This window comes from Diceros bicornis, chromosome 7 (assembly GCF_020826845.1).
Source record: "Diceros bicornis minor isolate mBicDic1 chromosome 7, mDicBic1.mat.cur, whole genome shotgun sequence".
In the NCBI taxonomy this organism is placed as follows: domain Eukaryota; kingdom Metazoa; phylum Chordata; class Mammalia; order Perissodactyla; family Rhinocerotidae; genus Diceros; species Diceros bicornis.
The window spans coordinates 74,952,367-74,971,261 of record NC_080746.1 but is presented as its reverse complement, the minus strand read 5'-3'; the positions used below and the strand labels follow the sequence as shown (position 1 = coordinate 74,971,261).

Genomic DNA, 18,895 nt, shown 5'->3' with positions numbered 1-18,895 from the left:
CATTTAATAGCTAGAGAAAACGTTTCTCTCAGGTTTTCAATGCAGTTATTGGATGTCTTCAGTCAGAGGTATGGTGTACACTTGTTAGAAATGCTGTGAAAGGATTTTTATATTCAAAGAAAAGTTCTAAGTCCTTTTACTAACACTAAGGTTTCATCATTTTCTTTGTGTACAACAAGATAAAGTTTGGTTTGATTTAGGCAAAAAGGGGGAGGTAAACAGAACACTAGTAATAAGCTGACTTTGGAGGTCTGTGGCACAAACATTGGCATAGAGCTTTTAATTTTTCACACACCATTCATGTCTATTTAAAAACTTTCCCTGGAGGTTCCTATTTTTTTGTTGGGAAATAAGATTGCAATGCCTGTTCTTTATAATTACTTTACATACTTAAGTATTCATTTCCTGTAAGAATTTTATGCTGTGTGGTAAAAACTCAGAAGGGTATTTTTCTTTGCACTCAGCAAGCTTACTTCCTGTTTCCTTCTAGTGTCTTTTGTTTTGTTAATAAGAATCTAAATACTTTAGGTCAAATTTTTTGTGACCAAAACCAGGAAAAGGCATAGTACTTAAAACTATCTTCTGGCACTTTAAGTTTAAATCAGACTTTTAGTTAATATAAATTTAGCTACTTTGAGCAGAGTTCAAAGATTTTAGAAATAATCAAATTATTTTCATAGAAATGGTTTTGCAAAGTTCTGTGCATGTTGACTCTTTCTAAAAGTTAATTGTATTAACATTGTAAACATTTATATCCCCATTGGCAGAATATCTATCATGAATTTTAAAGAAGAGGGAAACTGGAACAAAATGTGATTTTCATTGTCTAGCTGAATGTAATACACTGTTTGAATAGCTTACTGAAGTCTCTTTGTAATATTTTTTAAAAATTCAAATAAGAAAGTAACCAACTTTATTCTGAATAGTAACACATATATATTTTAATGCTTAAAGTACATTGATTGAAAACTAAGTGTTGTGTTTCATCTAATTTCTGGGGTAATATGGCATGAACCTTAGACTTATGTTGGTGTAAAGCTTTCCCATATTCTTATAACTGCTTTACAGAGTAGGTACTGATAAGTTTTTATCAGTTATTTCAAACCTTCACCACTTTCTTTAAACCCTTAATCTACCCTTTCCACCTCTCCTTTAGTAGATGACCTCACTATCTTTTTTTTAAATACTGAGGTCAAGGCCATCCTTTATATGCACTTACCCACCTCAGATTTACTTCTTCTTTCTGGTTTGGAAGAAGAGAGATTCGTTCCCTTTTTCAAAACTTAATTTTTTTTACCTCTTTTCTTGTTCTTGTCTCCCCAAAGTATTTTCTACCCTTACTCTTTGATGAGGAATTTGCTTCCATCATGGAAGCTCTTGCTTCCATCATGTTGCAGAAGTTTGTTTCTGGTAATATGGACACTAATTGCCAATCTAGTGATCCTATTCACTGTCCAGCTGTTTTGCTTCAAATTTGCAGCAATTGACTTCATCGTTTTCTAGAAACTTCTTTTCTGTTGCCCTAGTTAAATCTACTTGAAAAATCTCTCTTGAAAGTTAGTGGTCTCGGGGCCGGCCCCGTGGCTTAGTGGTTAAGTGAGTGCGCTCCACTGCTGGAGACCCGGGTTCGGATCCCGGGCTCGCACCGACGCGCTGCTTCTCTGGCCATGCTGAGGCCGCGTCCCACATACAGCAACTAGAAGGATGTGCAGCTATGACACACAACTATCTACTGGGGCTTTGGGGGGAAAAAATTAAATAAATAAAATCTTTAAAAAAAAAAAAAAAGAAAGTTAGTGGTCTAGACTCGTGCAGCAATGTGACTCCTTGGCTCTCTATGGTTGAGATGCTGTGATGGTTAATTTTATGTGTCAATTTGGGCCATGGAGTGCTTAGACATTTGGTCAAACACTAATCTGGGTGTGTCTGTAAGGGCATTTCTGGGTGAGATTAGTATTTGAATCGGTAGACTGAGTAAAGGCAGATTGCCCTCCTTAATATGGGTGGGCCTCATCCCATCAGTTGAAGGCCTGAATAGAACAAAAAGGCTGACTGGACCGCCAATAAGAGGGAACTCCACCAGCCTAACTGCCTTTGAGCTGGAACATGGGTTTTTTCCCACCTTTGGACTCATACTGCAACATTGGCTCTTCCTGGGTCTTGAGCCTGCCGGACTCAGAGTGGAACTACACCATTAGCTTTCTTGGGTCTCCAGTTTGGCAACTGCAGATCTTGAGACTTGTCAGCTTCTATAATAACATGAGCCAATTTCTTATAATTTTATATGTGTGTGTATATATGTATATATATATATAGAGAGAGAGAGAGAGAGAGAGATGTCCCAGCTTGATGTCCAGTGGGTGCATGCAGACCCTTGTGTATCCCTCAGCTTCCTAAAGAGACTGTCTCCTATTGATGGAGCTTGGACTCAAAATCCCTTTGGCTGGGATATTGCTCTCAATGATCCTGATGGATGCTGACAGCAATTACCAATTAGCAGAGAGAAAGCTCCCTGTAGAAAATTGCAGAAATTGGGTGATCTCCAAATCTGTGTCTTCAGCTCTGAAATAGAGTTTCTGGAATAGAATATTTCTAGATAATGACCAAACATCTACATGGATTTCCAAACCCTAAATGTTTACTAGAGAACTCCGTATCTTCCCCCACAAACTTCTTTTTTCTTTGCTCCAGGTGTTGGATAATGCTATTAGCAATTTTTTCTTATTATTTGTCTCTTTCATTCATTGAAAAATATTTGAAGATACAATAAGAGGGTTACAAATATTAATTATTTGCAAACCTCATCCTTAAAGAACTTGGGTTAGAAGAGGGGGTTGAGATGTGTGTGCATATAACTACTTTACAAAATAGGAAGCCTTGAGTGCCACATAAAAGTTTTTGCAAGATCTGTGGAGAAAAGAAATGATTTGATGCTTAGGTTGTTTGAGTGGGATTGGAAGGAGAGATTGGGGGCCAGAGTTAAGGGAACAGCTTAAATTTTTTAAAGAAAAAACAGTAAAATTTTTTAAAGAAATTTTTCTTTGTTCCAGAAAAAGTGGAGGAAAAAAATGCTAACGTTAGTATATGAGATGAAATCATTGGCAGCCCAGCTGTTTTTTACTTGTGAACAGAACATTTGCGTTAACTTTCCAGATTCTATTGTTACCTTAATATATGACTAGAGAATTAGTTTTTATAACCCATTTCTGTCACTGTCAACTGAAACTTATAACCTACTTGAAGGACCTAATTCATGAAAGGCACTGTAAAAAATACAACTTTTTTGGTTAAAAAAAAGATCTAGAAATGCCACTAAGGAGATTCAAAATCTGTTAATAAGTAAAACATGAAAACAATTAAAGAAGGAAAGATGATTATTGGGTCAAGCAAAAATATAGGTTTTCTATTGCATTGCTCCTGCAAAGGTCACAAGGTTGTTTTACTTGATATGTTTTTAAGTTTTTTTTAGGAGACTTTTGAGAGGTAGAATGGCGTGGTGATTAAGCATTTGACTCTGAAGCTAGACTGCCTGAGTTGAAATCCTGGCTCTGATTATATTAGCTGTGTGACCTTGTGTGAGTTAATTAACTTCTTTGTGCCTTATATTTTTTATCTGTAAAATAGGGATAATAATAGTACTCACCTACTAGAGTTTTATGAGAAATAAGTAATGCATACAAACATACATACGTACCAGTAAATTTCTTAAAGCAAAGAGTGACATGTAATAAATGCTTAGTAATTGCTAGTTATATTTTTTTATTGTAGTAAAATACACATAACAAAATTTACCATCGTAACCATTTTTAAGTGTACAGTTCAGTGGTATTAAATACGTTCACATTGTTGTGCAGCCATTACCACCATCCATTCCCATAACTCATTTTAGCTTGTAAAGCTGAAACTATACCCACTAAACAACAAATCCCCATTCTCCCCTCCCTTCCCCTTAGCACCTGGCAACCACTGTTATACTTTCTGTCTTGATGATTTTGACTACTCTAAGTACCTCATATAAGTGTAATCATACAGTATTTGTCTTTTTGTGACTGACTTATTTCACTGAGCATAATGTCCTCAAAGTTCATGCATGTTGTAGCATATTGCAGAATTTCCTTCCTTTTTAAGGCTGAATAATATTCTAGTATATGTATATTCCTCATTTTGCTTGCTTATCCATTCATCTGTCGTTGGACACTTGGGTTGCTTCCACGTTTTAGCTATTGTGAATAATGCTGCTGTGAACATGGGTGTACAAATACCTCTTTGAGACCTGCTTCCAATTCTTTTGGGTATATACCCAGAAGTGGAATTGCTGTAAAAAGTAATTCTATTTTTAATTGTTTGAGGAACCACTGTACTGTTTCCTACCGTGGCTGTACCATTTTACAGTACTACCAACAGTGCACAGGGATTCCAGTGTCTCCACATCTTCACCAACATTTGTTGCTTTCTGTTTTTTTAGCGGTAGCCATCCTAATGGGTGTGAGGTGGTACTCGTAGTTTAGATATTATTTTTAATAATACTAATAATTAGAAAAAGCTTGTTTTATAGAATCAAATATTAATAAGGAAAATTACTGCTATTCTTTTTAGGAGATTATTGAAGGAACTACATAGTGCCTTATATTCTTTCAATGTTTTATGTTTGCTTTGGCAAATTCATTGGTTATATGGAAGTGAATTTTAACTTGTTTCTATTAGGAGCAAAGCATTCAACAAATTGAACCAGTGGTTGAGCACCTTCTAAACTGGTTGTAAAGTTCTACAAAAATATAAAGTTCAATAAAATTTGGTTCTTCAAGGAGCTTTCACATTAGGACAAATATAAAACAAGATGTAATGTTTGGTTTATTTTTTTTTTTTATAATTTTATTTATTTATTTGTTTTTCCCCCAAAGCTCCAGTAGATAGTTGTATGTCATAGTTGCACATCCTTCTAGTTGCTGTATGTGGGACGCGCCCTCAGCATGGCCGGAGAAGCGGTACGTCGGTGCTCGCCCGGGATCCGAACCCCGGCCGCCAGCAGCGGAGCGCGCACACTTAACCGCTAAGCCATGGGGCTGGCCCTAGTGTTTGGTTTAGACTGAGTATTTAGAAGTGCTAGAAGGCAAGAATTGCTTCAGACTGAGTAGTCATAAAAGGCATTGTAGATGAAGTGGCATTCTGTTGGGCCTTAAAAAATTAATAGATTTTTGACTTGTGTTGTGAGGGTAGGTTAAGAGGAAGACATTGAAGACAGACAGAAAGATTTAGAGGCAAGATAGTTCAGTTTGTATTTTATAGGAACAGGATATGATTCAAGCTAACTGGAATCATTTGGGAAGTTCTGGGAAATGTGATTGAATTAGATTGTAACACACTTGGAGTGTCAGACCAGAGGATTTGTTAGAAATATCAAATCCCATTTTTAGGGTAGTATGGTCTGTTTGCTACAGTGCTTGTTTCTGTAACGCAATTAACTTATGTTATTGGTAAATATGGGATTGATGTCAGTATAATGGAGAAGTAGCATTAGTTCAAACATAATTTTTCCCAGTATATTAACATTTTAAAGCAATCAAGAACAAACTTTCTCACAATTAAAGAGAAAGCCTTAGTAATATAAGAAAATATTAAGGAAAACACTGGAAATCCTGTGGAAGTATTCTGTTTTAGTAAAAATTGTGGTTGGATGAGTGGCTTCAAGAACAGTTCCACATTCCACACTGGTAAGCTCTCTCTCGTGAAACAGTGAGTGCAGACAAAAAGCTATGAAGACATTTCCCTTTGCATTAAGAACTTTGTTTGTTGGATGAAGAAGTCTACAACCTGTATTATATTTTTAACTTCATTGAAATTGGTCTTGACTAGAAGCAAATGCTCTCAAGAATCCATATTACAAGTGAGGAAGCAGGAGCTCTGTTTAAGCCTTCAAAAGATCGAAGACCATAATGTTAGGTGCAAATTTGAGTGGAGATTTAACTGTGCTAATATTTTTATAAGGATTTGTTATTGTTTTAGTGAAGGCTTTGATTACAAAGTTACACTGATTTTGAGTAGTGTCTCTTAACCCTTTTTTCCCCTGAGCTCTGTTATTTTTGGTTGCGATTTTTTAGAACTCAAAGCTTATTGGCCCCCCCGCCCCAAATCTGCATGTCACATTCCAGCAGAAAGGGCTCTGCCACATTTTTTTTTTTTTTTTTTGGTGAGGGAGACCAGCCCTGAGCTAACATCTATTGCCAATCCTCCTCCTCCCCCCCCCCCCCCGCAAAGCCCCAGTAGATAGTTGTATGTCGTAGTTGCATATCCTTCTAGTTGCTGTATATGGGACACCGCCTCAGCATGACCGGACAAGCGGTGCGTCGGTGCGTGCCCGGGATCCGAACCCCGGGCCGCCTAAGTAGCAGAGCATGCGCACCTAACGGCTAAGCCACCAGGCTGGCCCTCTGCCACATTTTAAAAGAAGAAAATTATAAAGGAATTGTTGCCCTTAATTTTCAGTTTAATTTCCTGACAAAATCTTCTCGTGTGCCATGGTCACTGAAATCCATTACAACTCTTGAAATTTATACACTGTTCTCATTCACTTAATTTTGAATTGAGAATGTTCCAATTTTTTTTTTTAATTTAATTTTATTTATTTTTCCCCCAAAGCCCCAGTAGATAGTTGTATGTCATAGCTGCACATCCTTCTAGTTGCTGTATGTGGGATGCGGCCTCAGCATGGCCGGAGAAGCGGTGGGTCGGTGTGCGCCCCGGATCCGAACCCGGGCCGCCAGTAGTGGAGCGCGCGCACTTAACCGCTAAGCCACGGGGCCGGCCCGAAAATGTTCCAATTTTAACTTTAAAGGAAATTTACATTTGAAATTTGTGCCAAATTAAGTATTTTTATGTAGTAAGTCAAAACATCTCTAAATGGACTCTGCTGTTTGGCTATGCTTGGGTGGTAAATTTCTCTCCCTAAATGTTGCACACAAATTTTGATCAGACGTAAACTTAACTTTTGAAAGACTGTCAGGATGTTTGTATAAGTTGATTAACATAGAAAATGCCCACTAACTCCTGAAATTCATTTTCTTACATAAAGAACCAGCTGCTTTCTTGGAATTTGAGTCCTAAGTTGAAGATATAGAATTCCTGGTTTATTGGAGGAGTCCGAAATGGTCTTAATCTCTTCATTTTCTTAAAACAGAGGGTAGTCCTTTAACTGTTAACTTTCTAAAGTGTTCATTTCAGGAAGATTTTGAATAGAAATGTCTTTAACATTCCATTCTTGTTGACCCATACAAGGTGCAGCCTATTTCTACTTTTGAGCAACTAAAACCAATGAACTTTAAAATAAGGCTTAGTTGGTATTACTTTGACAAAGATAGAAATCCATAATTGAAGACTTTGTTACTGATATGATTTTTTTTACCTCCATGTCTTCGTATATATTTTCGTAAAAATGTGTTTGTGCTATACTGCTACTTAACATTTTGAGGACTTTTTACTTTTAAAATAAAAACACTTGTTTGGTTACAGAAAGACTCAAATGGGACCAGTAGTTTGCCACCAGGAAGTTCTCTGCTACAAGAATTTGAAGTACAGAACGAGGAAGTGGCAGCTTTTTGTCAATCCGTTTCAAAGTAAGGAATTTGTCTTTATAAATTAAAGATTTTTTTAATTAAATACTTGTTTTAAAAAATTTAACTTGAAAACCAGCTTAGTGCTAATAATTCTAAAATTTTAATTATTTTCTCCCTGTGGCTAAAATTTCAAGACAGTTAATTGGTACATTAACACAAACTACAGTTGAACTTGTATCCTTATCTGTTAGGTTTCTGAGTATTTAGAAGGAGAAATTGAGGTCAGACGGTAGACTTCTGATACTCTTCCAGTGAAAATTTGGTTTAAACGTACTATATAAGTTTTGGTACACTTAGAAAATGCCTATTTTTGTTTTAGGGAGACTTAATTTTGCCATAAACATAGTAGTGTTCAAAATACTGCCCTACTTATTTAAGAGATGATATTATAACAAGCAAGATTAGAGGAGCAAATATATTTTCTGAAGGTTAGAAAAATGCATTTCTAAATTGTTCTTTTAATCTTAAATGTGTCTAATCTTTATAGATGAGGAAACTGAGACTAAGAGAAGTTATCTACCAGAGTTTACTCGAGCAGTCAGTAACAGAGCCAGGTCTTCTTTGCCTCTGGTTCAGTGTGTTTTCTTTCCATTATATCACTGTATTAGCCAGGGCTTCTGTTACAAATGCTAGAAACCCGTTTTAAACTCTCAAATCAAGAAAGGTCAGTATTGGTTCACAAACCCATATAGCAGCGAGAGGAAGGATGGGGCAGAGCTCAGTGACAGCAAGATCCAGGAATTCACACACTAATTGATCCCTCCTCCCTTTGTACTCTTCTTTCCCACTTCCTATCCTTGCTTTCTTCCTCCCTTTTCTCTCCCTGCCCTTCCTCCATGCATGTTGGCTTCATTTTCTTCTACTGCAGGTAGGGTTTTGAAGGCAGGGAGTATAGCCATTGATAGATTAGACTTCATGTTCTAATGGTTTCTTGCTAGCAGAGAGGAAAGGGAATCCTCTCAACCAGCACCGGATAGAAAAATCCCGTGAAAAGAAAGAGTTGTACAACAAACATTGTGGCCAAGGGGATGAGATCTGTTATCAAATGGAAAGTAGATCACCACTGGGGGATTTATTCTGAATCCAGTACTTTCCCCAGTGTAGTCTGCTTTAAGCAAAGCAGAGTTTGGGGTTCCCAGATCATTTTTGAGTATATACATTATTTTATTTTATTTATTTATTTATTTTTGCTGAGGAAGATTCGCTCTGAGCTAACAACATTTGTTGCCAATCTTCCTCTTTTTTTTTTTTTTTTGCTTGCTTTTTGAGGAAGGTTAGCCCTGAGCTAACATCTGTGCCAGTCTTCCTCTGTTTTGTATGTGGGTTGCTGCCACGGCATGGCTGACAAGTGATATAGGTCCACGCCTGGCATCCGAACCTGCGAACCTGGGCCACCAAAGCGGAGCATGCTGAACTCAACCACTACACCACGGGGCCAGCCCCATCATTTTTTTTTTTTTTTTGTGAGGAAGATCAGCCCTGAGCTAACATCCATGCTAATCCTCCTCTTTTTTGCTGAGGAAGACCGGCTCTGAGCTAACATGTATTGCCAATCCTCCTTTTTTTTTTTTCCCCAAAGCCCCAGTAGATAGTTGTATGTCATAGTTGCACATCCTTCTAGTTGCTGTGGGACGTGACCTCAACATCTGGCCCCATCATTTTAATGTTAAGGGACTTGTTAATGTTTAACTAGATTTTCTAGACTATTGGTAGTATTTCATTAAAACTCTGTCTTCCTTTATGTTATCTTTTAACCAGCATTTCTTTTCTTCAGAATACCTTAGAGGAAAAAAAGAAGAAAAATATCAGTTGAGCCACTTTTTCTTGGTTACTCTTAACTGGGTTTTTAAAACTCATATTTTTCAGTAGCCTTTTAAAATAGAAGAGACATTTAAGTGACTTAGGATGCAAAATGCATGTATTAGAAGTTACTTATGCCTTTATGCCATTATACCATTATGTGTGTGTGGTTAACAGTTTGGAAATAATTTACCTTAGTAGTTTGGAAATAATCTATTATGTTTTCATCTAGTTCCTTTAATTTTCTCCCCAAACAAGCCCTGTATGCTTTCTATTAGACTGTGTTGAGTGACTATTGTTTTTAAGCTTTGCAAGTTGAGAAATTAGGCTCTCTGTGATCTGCTTTTTTGCCCATTTGAACCTTAGAGTTATTTACACAAACTTTGCCACTAAGCTAAAATGATTATTTTTATTTACACACACACACACACACACACACACACACACACACACACACACACAATGGATTATATAATATGAAACCCCAGGTGAACTAAAGACAGAATGAGGTTTTCTTTTTCGGTAATTTTATTTCCGTTAGTAGAGTATGAGTGCAGCAAATATTTCAGAGCAGTAAGAAGTAAAGGTGGTTTTGAAGCCATGTTCTAGGAACTTCTCTTGTTCCCCTGTGACCTTGGAGATTGGGGTCAGGAGATGTCCCTTGAAGAAATTAATGACTCTTTCTATTTTTTCCAGTATGCTCATTTCTGCAGTAGGTTTTAAAAACAAATATTTATACTCTTAGAGAGCCAATTCTTTACTTTTTGAAATCTCCTAAAATGATCCATTTAATCATTTTAATTCAGCTGTGAAATTAATGTAAAACTATCAGGATGATGTTTGTTTACAATTAAAGATTACTGTATAACAGACTTAGAATTTAGTGCCTGTTCTATGCCCAGTTTTTTGCATCTGTGAAATTAAGGAGTTGGACTCGCGATCTCAAGGGTCTTTTCAGTTTAAAGTTCTGTAATACTTTGATTCAGGACATTTCATTATTACTGCATTTTTCTGGTTTTTATTTCTTGTTTCTTTCCTTCCACATTGATTGTGATTGACAAAGCTTGCTGTATCTACTAGTTATAGGTCCAGAGAAAGTTCTTAGAGGAATGTTATATACCAGTAGAAGTCTTTGCTACTTCATTTGTGGTCTCCTAGGATAAGATGAGAAACTACACTTTATACTTGTCATTCCGAATAGCCTTCTTTTTCTTTTCTTCATATATGGTTCAGATCTAATATTTGTATCCTAACAGTAGTGTCTTGACCCCAAGGACTCCCTGTATGTTTTCAAGGACTTCACGTCTGCATTTAGTTAATTTTATTCTAAACAATGCTGACTCTATATATATAAACACTAACTGGTGTTAATTCAGTTAAAAACCCTCATTTTTATCTTTACCTTTAAAAAATTCTCATTTTTATCTCTTCTTCTATCCTTCTGATTTTGCATGATTTGGCTCTGTCTGTACATAGCTTTAGCTTGATTGAGCAAACAGTAGGAAAATAAACCTTAAGGATTTGAGTGTATGCATAGAGATATTAAATTTCCTGAACTTTAAACAAACAAATAAAGCCATTTCTTTTGTGGTGATAGGGAAATGGAAATTTTAGGGAAAGTGAAAATTAGAGTTAAAAATAAATACTCTTTATAGGTAATTACTTAAGACCATCAAGCTACAATGTATGGTTTCAAGTGTCCGTAAAAATACCTTATCTGGTCTATTATATTGAAAGTGAATAATTTACTCAGCAGTTATCAATTTACTAATTTAATTTGCTTTTGTATGTTTAAAAGTTTAGTTACAAACAAAACAACCCAACTTTAAGGAGTTCATTACCATCTTAGTTTTTTCCTAATTTTTATAAAGCAAACAAAACCATAAGAATAGAAGAAATCATGAATTTTTTTTCTGGACTGTCTATCTTCCATGGTGTCAAGCAGAGACAGGAAGGAGTCATTAAAATTTTTTTTTTTAAATCCTCAACAAAATATTGGCAAACCGAATACAACAATATATTAAAAAGATCATACACCATGATCAAGTGGGATTTATACCAGAGACGCAGGGATGGTTCAACATCCGCAAATCAATCAACGTGATACATCACATCAACAAAACAAAGAATAAAAACCACATGATCATCTCAGTAGACGCAGAGAAGGCATTTGACAAGATACAACATCCATTTATGATAAAAACTCTCAATAAAATGGGAATAGAAGGAAAGTACCTCAACATAATAAAGGCCATATATGACAAACCCACAGCTAACATCATACTCAACGGGGAAAGACTGAAAGCCATTCCTCTGAGAACAGGAACGAGGCAGGGCTGCCCACTCTCACCACTCCTGTTCAACATAGTACTGGAGGTTTTGGCCAGAGCAATTAGGCAAGAAAAAGGAATAAAAGGAATCCAAATAGGTAAGGAAGAAGTGAAACTCTCACTATTTGCAGATGACATGATTGTATATATAGAAAACCCTAAAGAATCTGTTGGAAAACTGTTAGAAACAATCAACAACTACAGCAAAGTTGCAGGGTACAAAATCAATCTACAAAAATCAGTTGCATTTCTATATGCTAATAATGAACTAACAGAAAGAGAGCTCAAAAGATAATACCATTTACAATTGCATCAAAAAGAATAAAATACCTAGGAATAAATCTTACCAAGGAGGTGAAGGACCTATACAATGAGAACTACAAGACATTATTGAGGGAAATCCACGATGACATAAAGAAATGGAAAGATATCCCATGCACGTGGATTGGAAGAATAAACATAGTTAAAATGTCTATATTACCTAAAGCAATCTACAGATTCAATGCAATCCCAATCAGAATCCCAATGACATTCTTCACAGAAATAGAAAAAAGAATACTAAAATTTGTATGGGGCAACAAAAGACCCCGAATAGCTAAAGAAATCCTAAAGAAAAAGAACAAAGCAGGAGGCATCACAATTCCTGACTTCAAAACATACTACAAAGCAATAGTAATCAAAACAGCATGGTACTGGTACAAAAACAGACACACAGATCAATGGAACAGAATTGAAAGCCCAGAAATAAAACCACACATATACGGACAGCTAATTTTCGACAAAGGTGCTAAGAACATGCAATGGAGAAAGGAAAGTCTCTTCAATAAATGGTGTTGGGAAAACTGGACAGCCACATGCAAAAGAATGAAAGTGGACCATGTGCTATCGCCATTCACAAAAATTAACTCAAAATGGATCAAAGACCTGAAGGTGAGACCTGAAACTATAAAACTCATAGAAGAAAATATAGGCAACACACTATTTGACATTGGTTTTAAAGGAATCTTTTCGGATGACATGCCTACCCAGACTAGGGAAACTAAAGAAAAAATAAACAAGTGGGACTTTATCAGATTAAAGAGCTTCTATAAGACAAATGAAACCAGAATCAAGATGAACAACCAACCAACCAGCTGGGAGAGAATATTTGCAAAACATACATCTGACAAGGGGTTGATCTCCATAATATATAAAGAACTCACACAATTGAACAACAAAAAAACAAATAACCCGATCAAAAAATGGGCAGAGGAAATGAACAGACACTTCTCCAAGGAAGATATACAGATGGCCAATAGGCACATGAAAAGATGCTCAACATCACTAATCATCAGGGAAATGCAAATCAAAACAACACTAAGATACCACCTCACGCCCGTTAGAATGGCTATAATCACCAAGACAAAAAACAACAAATGTTGGAGAGGATGTGGAGAAACAGGAACCCTCATACACAGCTGGTGGGAATGCAAATTGGTGCAGCCTCTATGGAAAACGGTATGGAGATTCCTCAAAGAATTAAAAATAGAGATGCTCTATGATCCAGCCATCCCACTACTGGGAATCTATCCAACACACCTGAAATCAACAATCCAAAGAGGCTTATGCACCCCTATGTTCATTGCAGCATTATTCACCATAGCCAAGAAGTGGAAGCAACCTAAGTGTCCCTTGACTGACGATTGGATTAAGAAAATGTGGTATATATATACAATGGAATACTACTCAGCCATAAAAAAAGACAAAATCGTCCCATTTACAACAACATGGATGGGCCTGGAGCGTATTATGTTAAGTGAAATAAGCCAGAAAGAGAAAGACAAACACTGTATGATCTCACTCATATGTGGAATATAAACCAACACATGGACAGAGAAAACTGGACTGTGGTTACCCGGGCAGTGGGGGTGGGGGATGGGCACAAGGGGTGAAGGGTGTCATATATGTGGTGATGGACAAACAAAAATGTACAACCCAAAATTTCACAATGTTAGAAACCATTAAAACATCAATTAAAAAAAACAAAAAACATAAAAAAAAATTTTTTTATTGTGGTAAAATATACATAACAAAATGTACTTTTTTAACCATTTTTACATGTACAGTTCTGTGACGCTAAGTACATTCACATTGTTGTGTAAAAGAAAAGACTCATTTAAGAAAAGGAAACGAAATGTTTTTTCCCCCAAAGTCAAGTTCATTGAATGCAACTTTTATCACTGAATTTTTGTCTAATAAATTCTTGTTTTTTGAGCTATCATCAGGAATTTCTGATTTTACTTTTATCATCCTTAAGGAGTTCTGAAAATGGAAGGCTTGCTTGGATGTAGACAAATTTCTCTACCATTTTATATATTAGTTAATTACATGATTTGCTGTGAGCATCTCTTTCATACTTGAGAAATATTTTAGAAAACAAGAGAATACCAAGTATGTGAGAAACAGTAAGAATTTTAGGCTAAGCTATGAAGATCTTGTCATTGTGTTGCAGAGGGGTAAGCTTGGCAGCAATCAAATATCTGAAGATAGTGTCTACATCTAAAAGTGCATTTCCAATATCAATTTAAGTTTATTACTTATATTGCCTTTTTTTCAATTACATTTCTTCTTTTTAATATTGAATCCTTTGTGGCACTTAAGATCACAATGCAGAAGCCAATTTATTCATTCTCTCATTCATTTATTTGACAAGATTCTTATAGTGCTTACCATGTACTAGGCACTGTTCTGAGTGCTTTGTAAACTTAATGCACATAATTCTCACAACAAGCCTATGAAGTTAGTAGTCTTATCCCCAGTTTATAGAAGAGGAAACTGAAGCAACGAGGGGATTCAATAACTTGTTTAAGGTCACCCAGCTAGTAAGTAGTAAAATCAGCATTTAAACTCAGGTAGTCTGGCTCTAGAGCCTGTTACAGTTCCTGCCTCTTAGAACCTTTCTTTCTGTCAACTCCAACTATGTTATTCTATTCCTCTGACTTGATTATTTTAATCTCTACAGAAGCAAAAAGACAGTACTTCCAGCATTCATTCCGTTTATGGCCCTATGAAAAGCAGTTGGGAGGATTGGAACTTACCTTCTAACCTCCAGAAAAAAGGCAGTTAAAGGAAGCCCACAAGTTTCAAGAATGCATCAAATCTTCCTTTGTTTTCTCATAACAGAAGTGCTATCATACACCGTGCTCCTGTATTTAAACTATGTTACTCCTGTGAATACCATGAATACCTTCACAGGCAGTTCTTGTGATTTCTAAGTTTTAGAAATCACTTTGAGGGAACAAAGGCCTCATAGCACTATAAAAACCCATCGTCTATGATTTTTTTCGTTGTCTAACACCCAAAACAATATTTAGGAAAAAGGACCTTAGGAAAAAAGATTTTAAAAAGACAACAAACTTCTTATTTTTCCAACAATTACAATTTAGTACAATTTACATCGCCTATATTATCTATGATTCATTAAAAATGTACCATTTTGTGTAATAATACTGTGTAGCAAAAGAGTCTGAAGCAGAGAACCTCATTTAATGCCATGTATCCAGTGTGTGCTTGCTTACTCTTGATAGTGTTACCAAAGATATCCTGGCAGTACTTAATCTTTCTTTGGATTCCTTTTGTTTAAAAGGCAAATGCTGGTATTTGGAGTTTTGACAGGGGTCCATTCATTGCAATTCTCATGAGCTGCTCTAGAATTGGACCAAGACTCAGAATTGAATAGCTGGAAGCATGCAAAGCCTTGTTCAGGGCTCTCAAATGCAGCTTTTAAAAAAAGAATTTAATTTCTTCTTTCTTGTGAACAGATTGAAGACCAACTTTCCATATACCAATCACTGCACAAATCCAGGCTATTTGTTAAGTCCAGTCACAGTGCAAAGAAACACATGTGGAGAAAATGCTAGCGTGAAGGTCTCCATTGAAATCGAAGGATTTCAACTACCAGTTACTTTTACATGTGATGGTAGGTTTGTAGTTCCCCAGCCATCTTGTTTCACTCTGATTAGGGAGAAAATGTTTAAAATGTTAATATTATCATTCTTTTAATAAACCAACTCTATCATTGGGTATCCTTTTAAAAAAATTTTTTGTGTGTGTGGTAAAATACTTAACTTTCATTAGTTATCCTGTTCAAAAAATTGGCATTCATGTGGGTAGTTTTCTGGTTAGGACTAGTGGGAAAATAGTTTACCTTTATAACGACGTATTTCTCTGGAAAATCCTGAGTAACTTTGGTTAATCAGTGGCTCTTGGCCAGGGCCCCAAAGCCTTAGATAGAAAGACTAATTATAGTCCAATTTTTTATTTTCTTTTTTCATTTTATAGCAAAAGAATGCTTGTTTTTATCAAGAGCTGTCAGTGAAATTGAAATTCCAGTTGTCTTGCTAAGCTCCTCTAAGGAGAAGATAATTCTCCTTTGGTTCTAACGCTCCCTTCCAAACTTGATGTGGGTATCCTTTCTAGGGATGTATCCCCAAAGTCTGTAGGAAGTTTTGTTATAGTTTTAAAACTATAAATTTTTTGTTATAGTTTTAAAAACTACTTTTATTTTCTTTCATAGTTTATTGCTTTTCACAATGTATAATATTTTAATGGGATTCCAACAGTAGAGTAAGGTCCTATATTTCGACAGTACTTTGGCCCAAAAATTATGCCTTTTTTTTTTCTTCAATGGTTATGACTAGGAATATGTCCAATATTTGGATACTTTGTAACTTTGTACTTTTCAAGGCCTTTTAAAAAATATAAATCTGAAACAAAAATGTTAGCCAACTATAACAATCATTTTCTTTTAGTTTCTAAAGGAAGAGTTATTCTTTTTGAATATACTTTAAATTTTGGTTGGGAGAATCGTTTAAATCTAAGTATACGGTAAGAATTAATACTAAAATTGAAGAAAATAAAAAAAGCCCCTTGATTAAAATAAGCGTGAGTAAGCATTGATAGCAAATGTTTTAATTTGTATCAAATTTCAACTTGATATATCAAGAGCTGATTAATTTTTTAAAAAAATATTTCAAATGCCTATTGTTTGGTTTTTTATAAATGTGTACATTTATAATGTACATCTCTGTTAAGAAATATAACCATATTATGCTAGAAGTGGTTTGTGTGTTCAAATGATAAATGTTACCATACATTTGACTATTCAGAAATGTAGCCATTGTATTAGATAGAAGTTTTATGGCTTTTTCTGCCAAGCTGTTAATTTTGATGAAGTTTGGATGTAATTGCTGTCTTCTAAATTGAACCTAGGAGGTCTAAGTAGAGAAATGGGTTACTTTAAAAAGTTACTTTAGTTTTTAATGTGTTGTAATCTTAGTATCCAGCTATTGTCAAGAACGATAATTGAACAATACTTCCTACTTGCTAGATTTTTATTCTTCATTGGAAAATTCACCAGGCAAATGTCAAGCATTTAAAATGATGGGTCTTTTTCCTAATGATTTGGTGTAAATCACTGTTTGCTAGATACTGCTAAATGTCCTTTTTGGAGGACTCTCTAATAGGGAGGTGGCTGTCTTAGTTTAGATCTGCCCTAATACAGTAACCACGAGCCACATGTGGCTATTGAGCGCTTGAAATGTGGCTAATACAGATTGAGATGTGCTCTAAGTGGAAAATACACACTGGATTTCAAAGATGTAGTTCGAAAAGAGAATGTAAGATATCTCATTAGTAATTTTTAAACACTGGTTATCTGTTGAAATGATATTTGAATATATCTGGTTAAGTAAAACATATTAAAATTAGCTTTACCTCTTTCTTTTTATTTTTTTCAATGTGGCTACTAGAGAATTTTAAATTATATATGTGACCTGCATTGTATTTCCAATGTATAGTGATCTTAGATTATAAGAAATACTATCTGAATAAGTGTATACCTAGAGTTAAATGAGCAAAATGAAAATGATGGCTAACTCTTTTACAGTGAGTTCTACTGTAGAAATCATTATAATGCAGGCCCTTTGCTGGGTGCATGATGACTTGAATCAAGTAGATGTTGGCAGCTATGTTCTGAAAGTTTGTGGTCAAGAGGAAGTGCTGCAGAAGTAAGTTTATATTCATTTAACTACTGAGCAACATCTTTGGAAATTTCATTTTTAAAGGCTTAAATTAGAAAAATTTCAAGTTAAATTTGTAATCCAAAAATACATTGGATCCTACTGAATTGATTCATTGGATCAGTAAACTTGTGTTAAGATATACTTTGTCTAAGACATCACGTCTAAGACAGTAGAGGGATTTCAGAGATAATTAAGATGTGGTATTGCCCTTAAGAAGCTTATAGTCTTAGATGGGAAGAGTGGTAGGCAATTGGTGGATAAGTGAATTTAATAGGTTTTTTCTTTCTGCAGAGAGTGAATAGACACATCATTATAGACTCCATTTTCCTTTTGTAGCATGCACTATTTATACACAGTGGTCACCTCTGATTTCCATTTAGTTGCCTGAAATAATCATTATATGAATCCTTTTCTGAACCAGGTAATTGTTGTATCTAGCTTTTAATCTAGTTATTTTATAGATTTCATTCTCTCGGGCTACTAGAAATGCCCTGTCCCTATTTTTCTTATTTCCTCCTTTGTCTTCTTCTTCTTTCTTCTTTGCTTTGACTCTTCTCATGTGGAATTATTCCTCTATTTAAGTGCTCACACTTGGTTAACAAACTATGTCTGTATTTTACCATTCTCTTCAATTTCTGATGCAGATAGAATTTATATTCTACCTTTATATTCACCTTTATAATTTCTAGTTTGAAGAGAATAACATTGATGAATAGTTAATATATTTTAACAGTAATCACTGCCTTGGAAGTCATGAACATATTCAAAACTGTCGAAAATGGGACACAGAGATTAAACTACAACTTTTGACCTTCAGCTCAATGTGCCAAACTCTGGCCCGAACCGTAAGTGTGTACCTTATAACTGAATCACATTTGGTCGTTTGGTTGAATCTGAATAATTCTGCTAATTAGCCAATTTGCAATTTGTACATTCTCCCAGATTTCTGGGACGGACTGGGGATGATAAACTCTTTAACCTCAACGGGATTCTTTTCAGCACTTGGGAGAATTTCAGTCATGGAGGATTGGGTAGCATACTACTCAGAGCTGGAGGCATATTTGAAAATCAAGGTGGAGGAATTAAAAGTTTT

The 18,895-nt window shown here is 35.4% G+C and overlaps 1 protein-coding gene across 3 annotated transcripts in view; it reads left to right on the top strand.

Annotated features, from left to right (window-relative positions):
* PIK3C2A (phosphatidylinositol-4-phosphate 3-kinase catalytic subunit type 2 alpha) overlaps positions 1-18,895 on the top strand; it is a 109,059-nt gene that overhangs the window by 35,146 nt on the left and 55,018 nt on the right. For all 3 annotated transcript variants that reach the window (XM_058546049.1, XM_058546050.1, XM_058546051.1), the window contains exons 3-6: positions 7,507-7,610; positions 15,541-15,698; positions 17,667-17,787; positions 18,536-18,647. In XM_058546049.1, the coding sequence (XP_058402032.1) occupies positions 7,507-7,610; positions 15,541-15,698; positions 17,667-17,787; positions 18,536-18,647 (495 nt within the window). The remainder of the gene's footprint in view (positions 1-7,506; positions 7,611-15,540; positions 15,699-17,666; positions 17,788-18,535; positions 18,648-18,895) is intronic.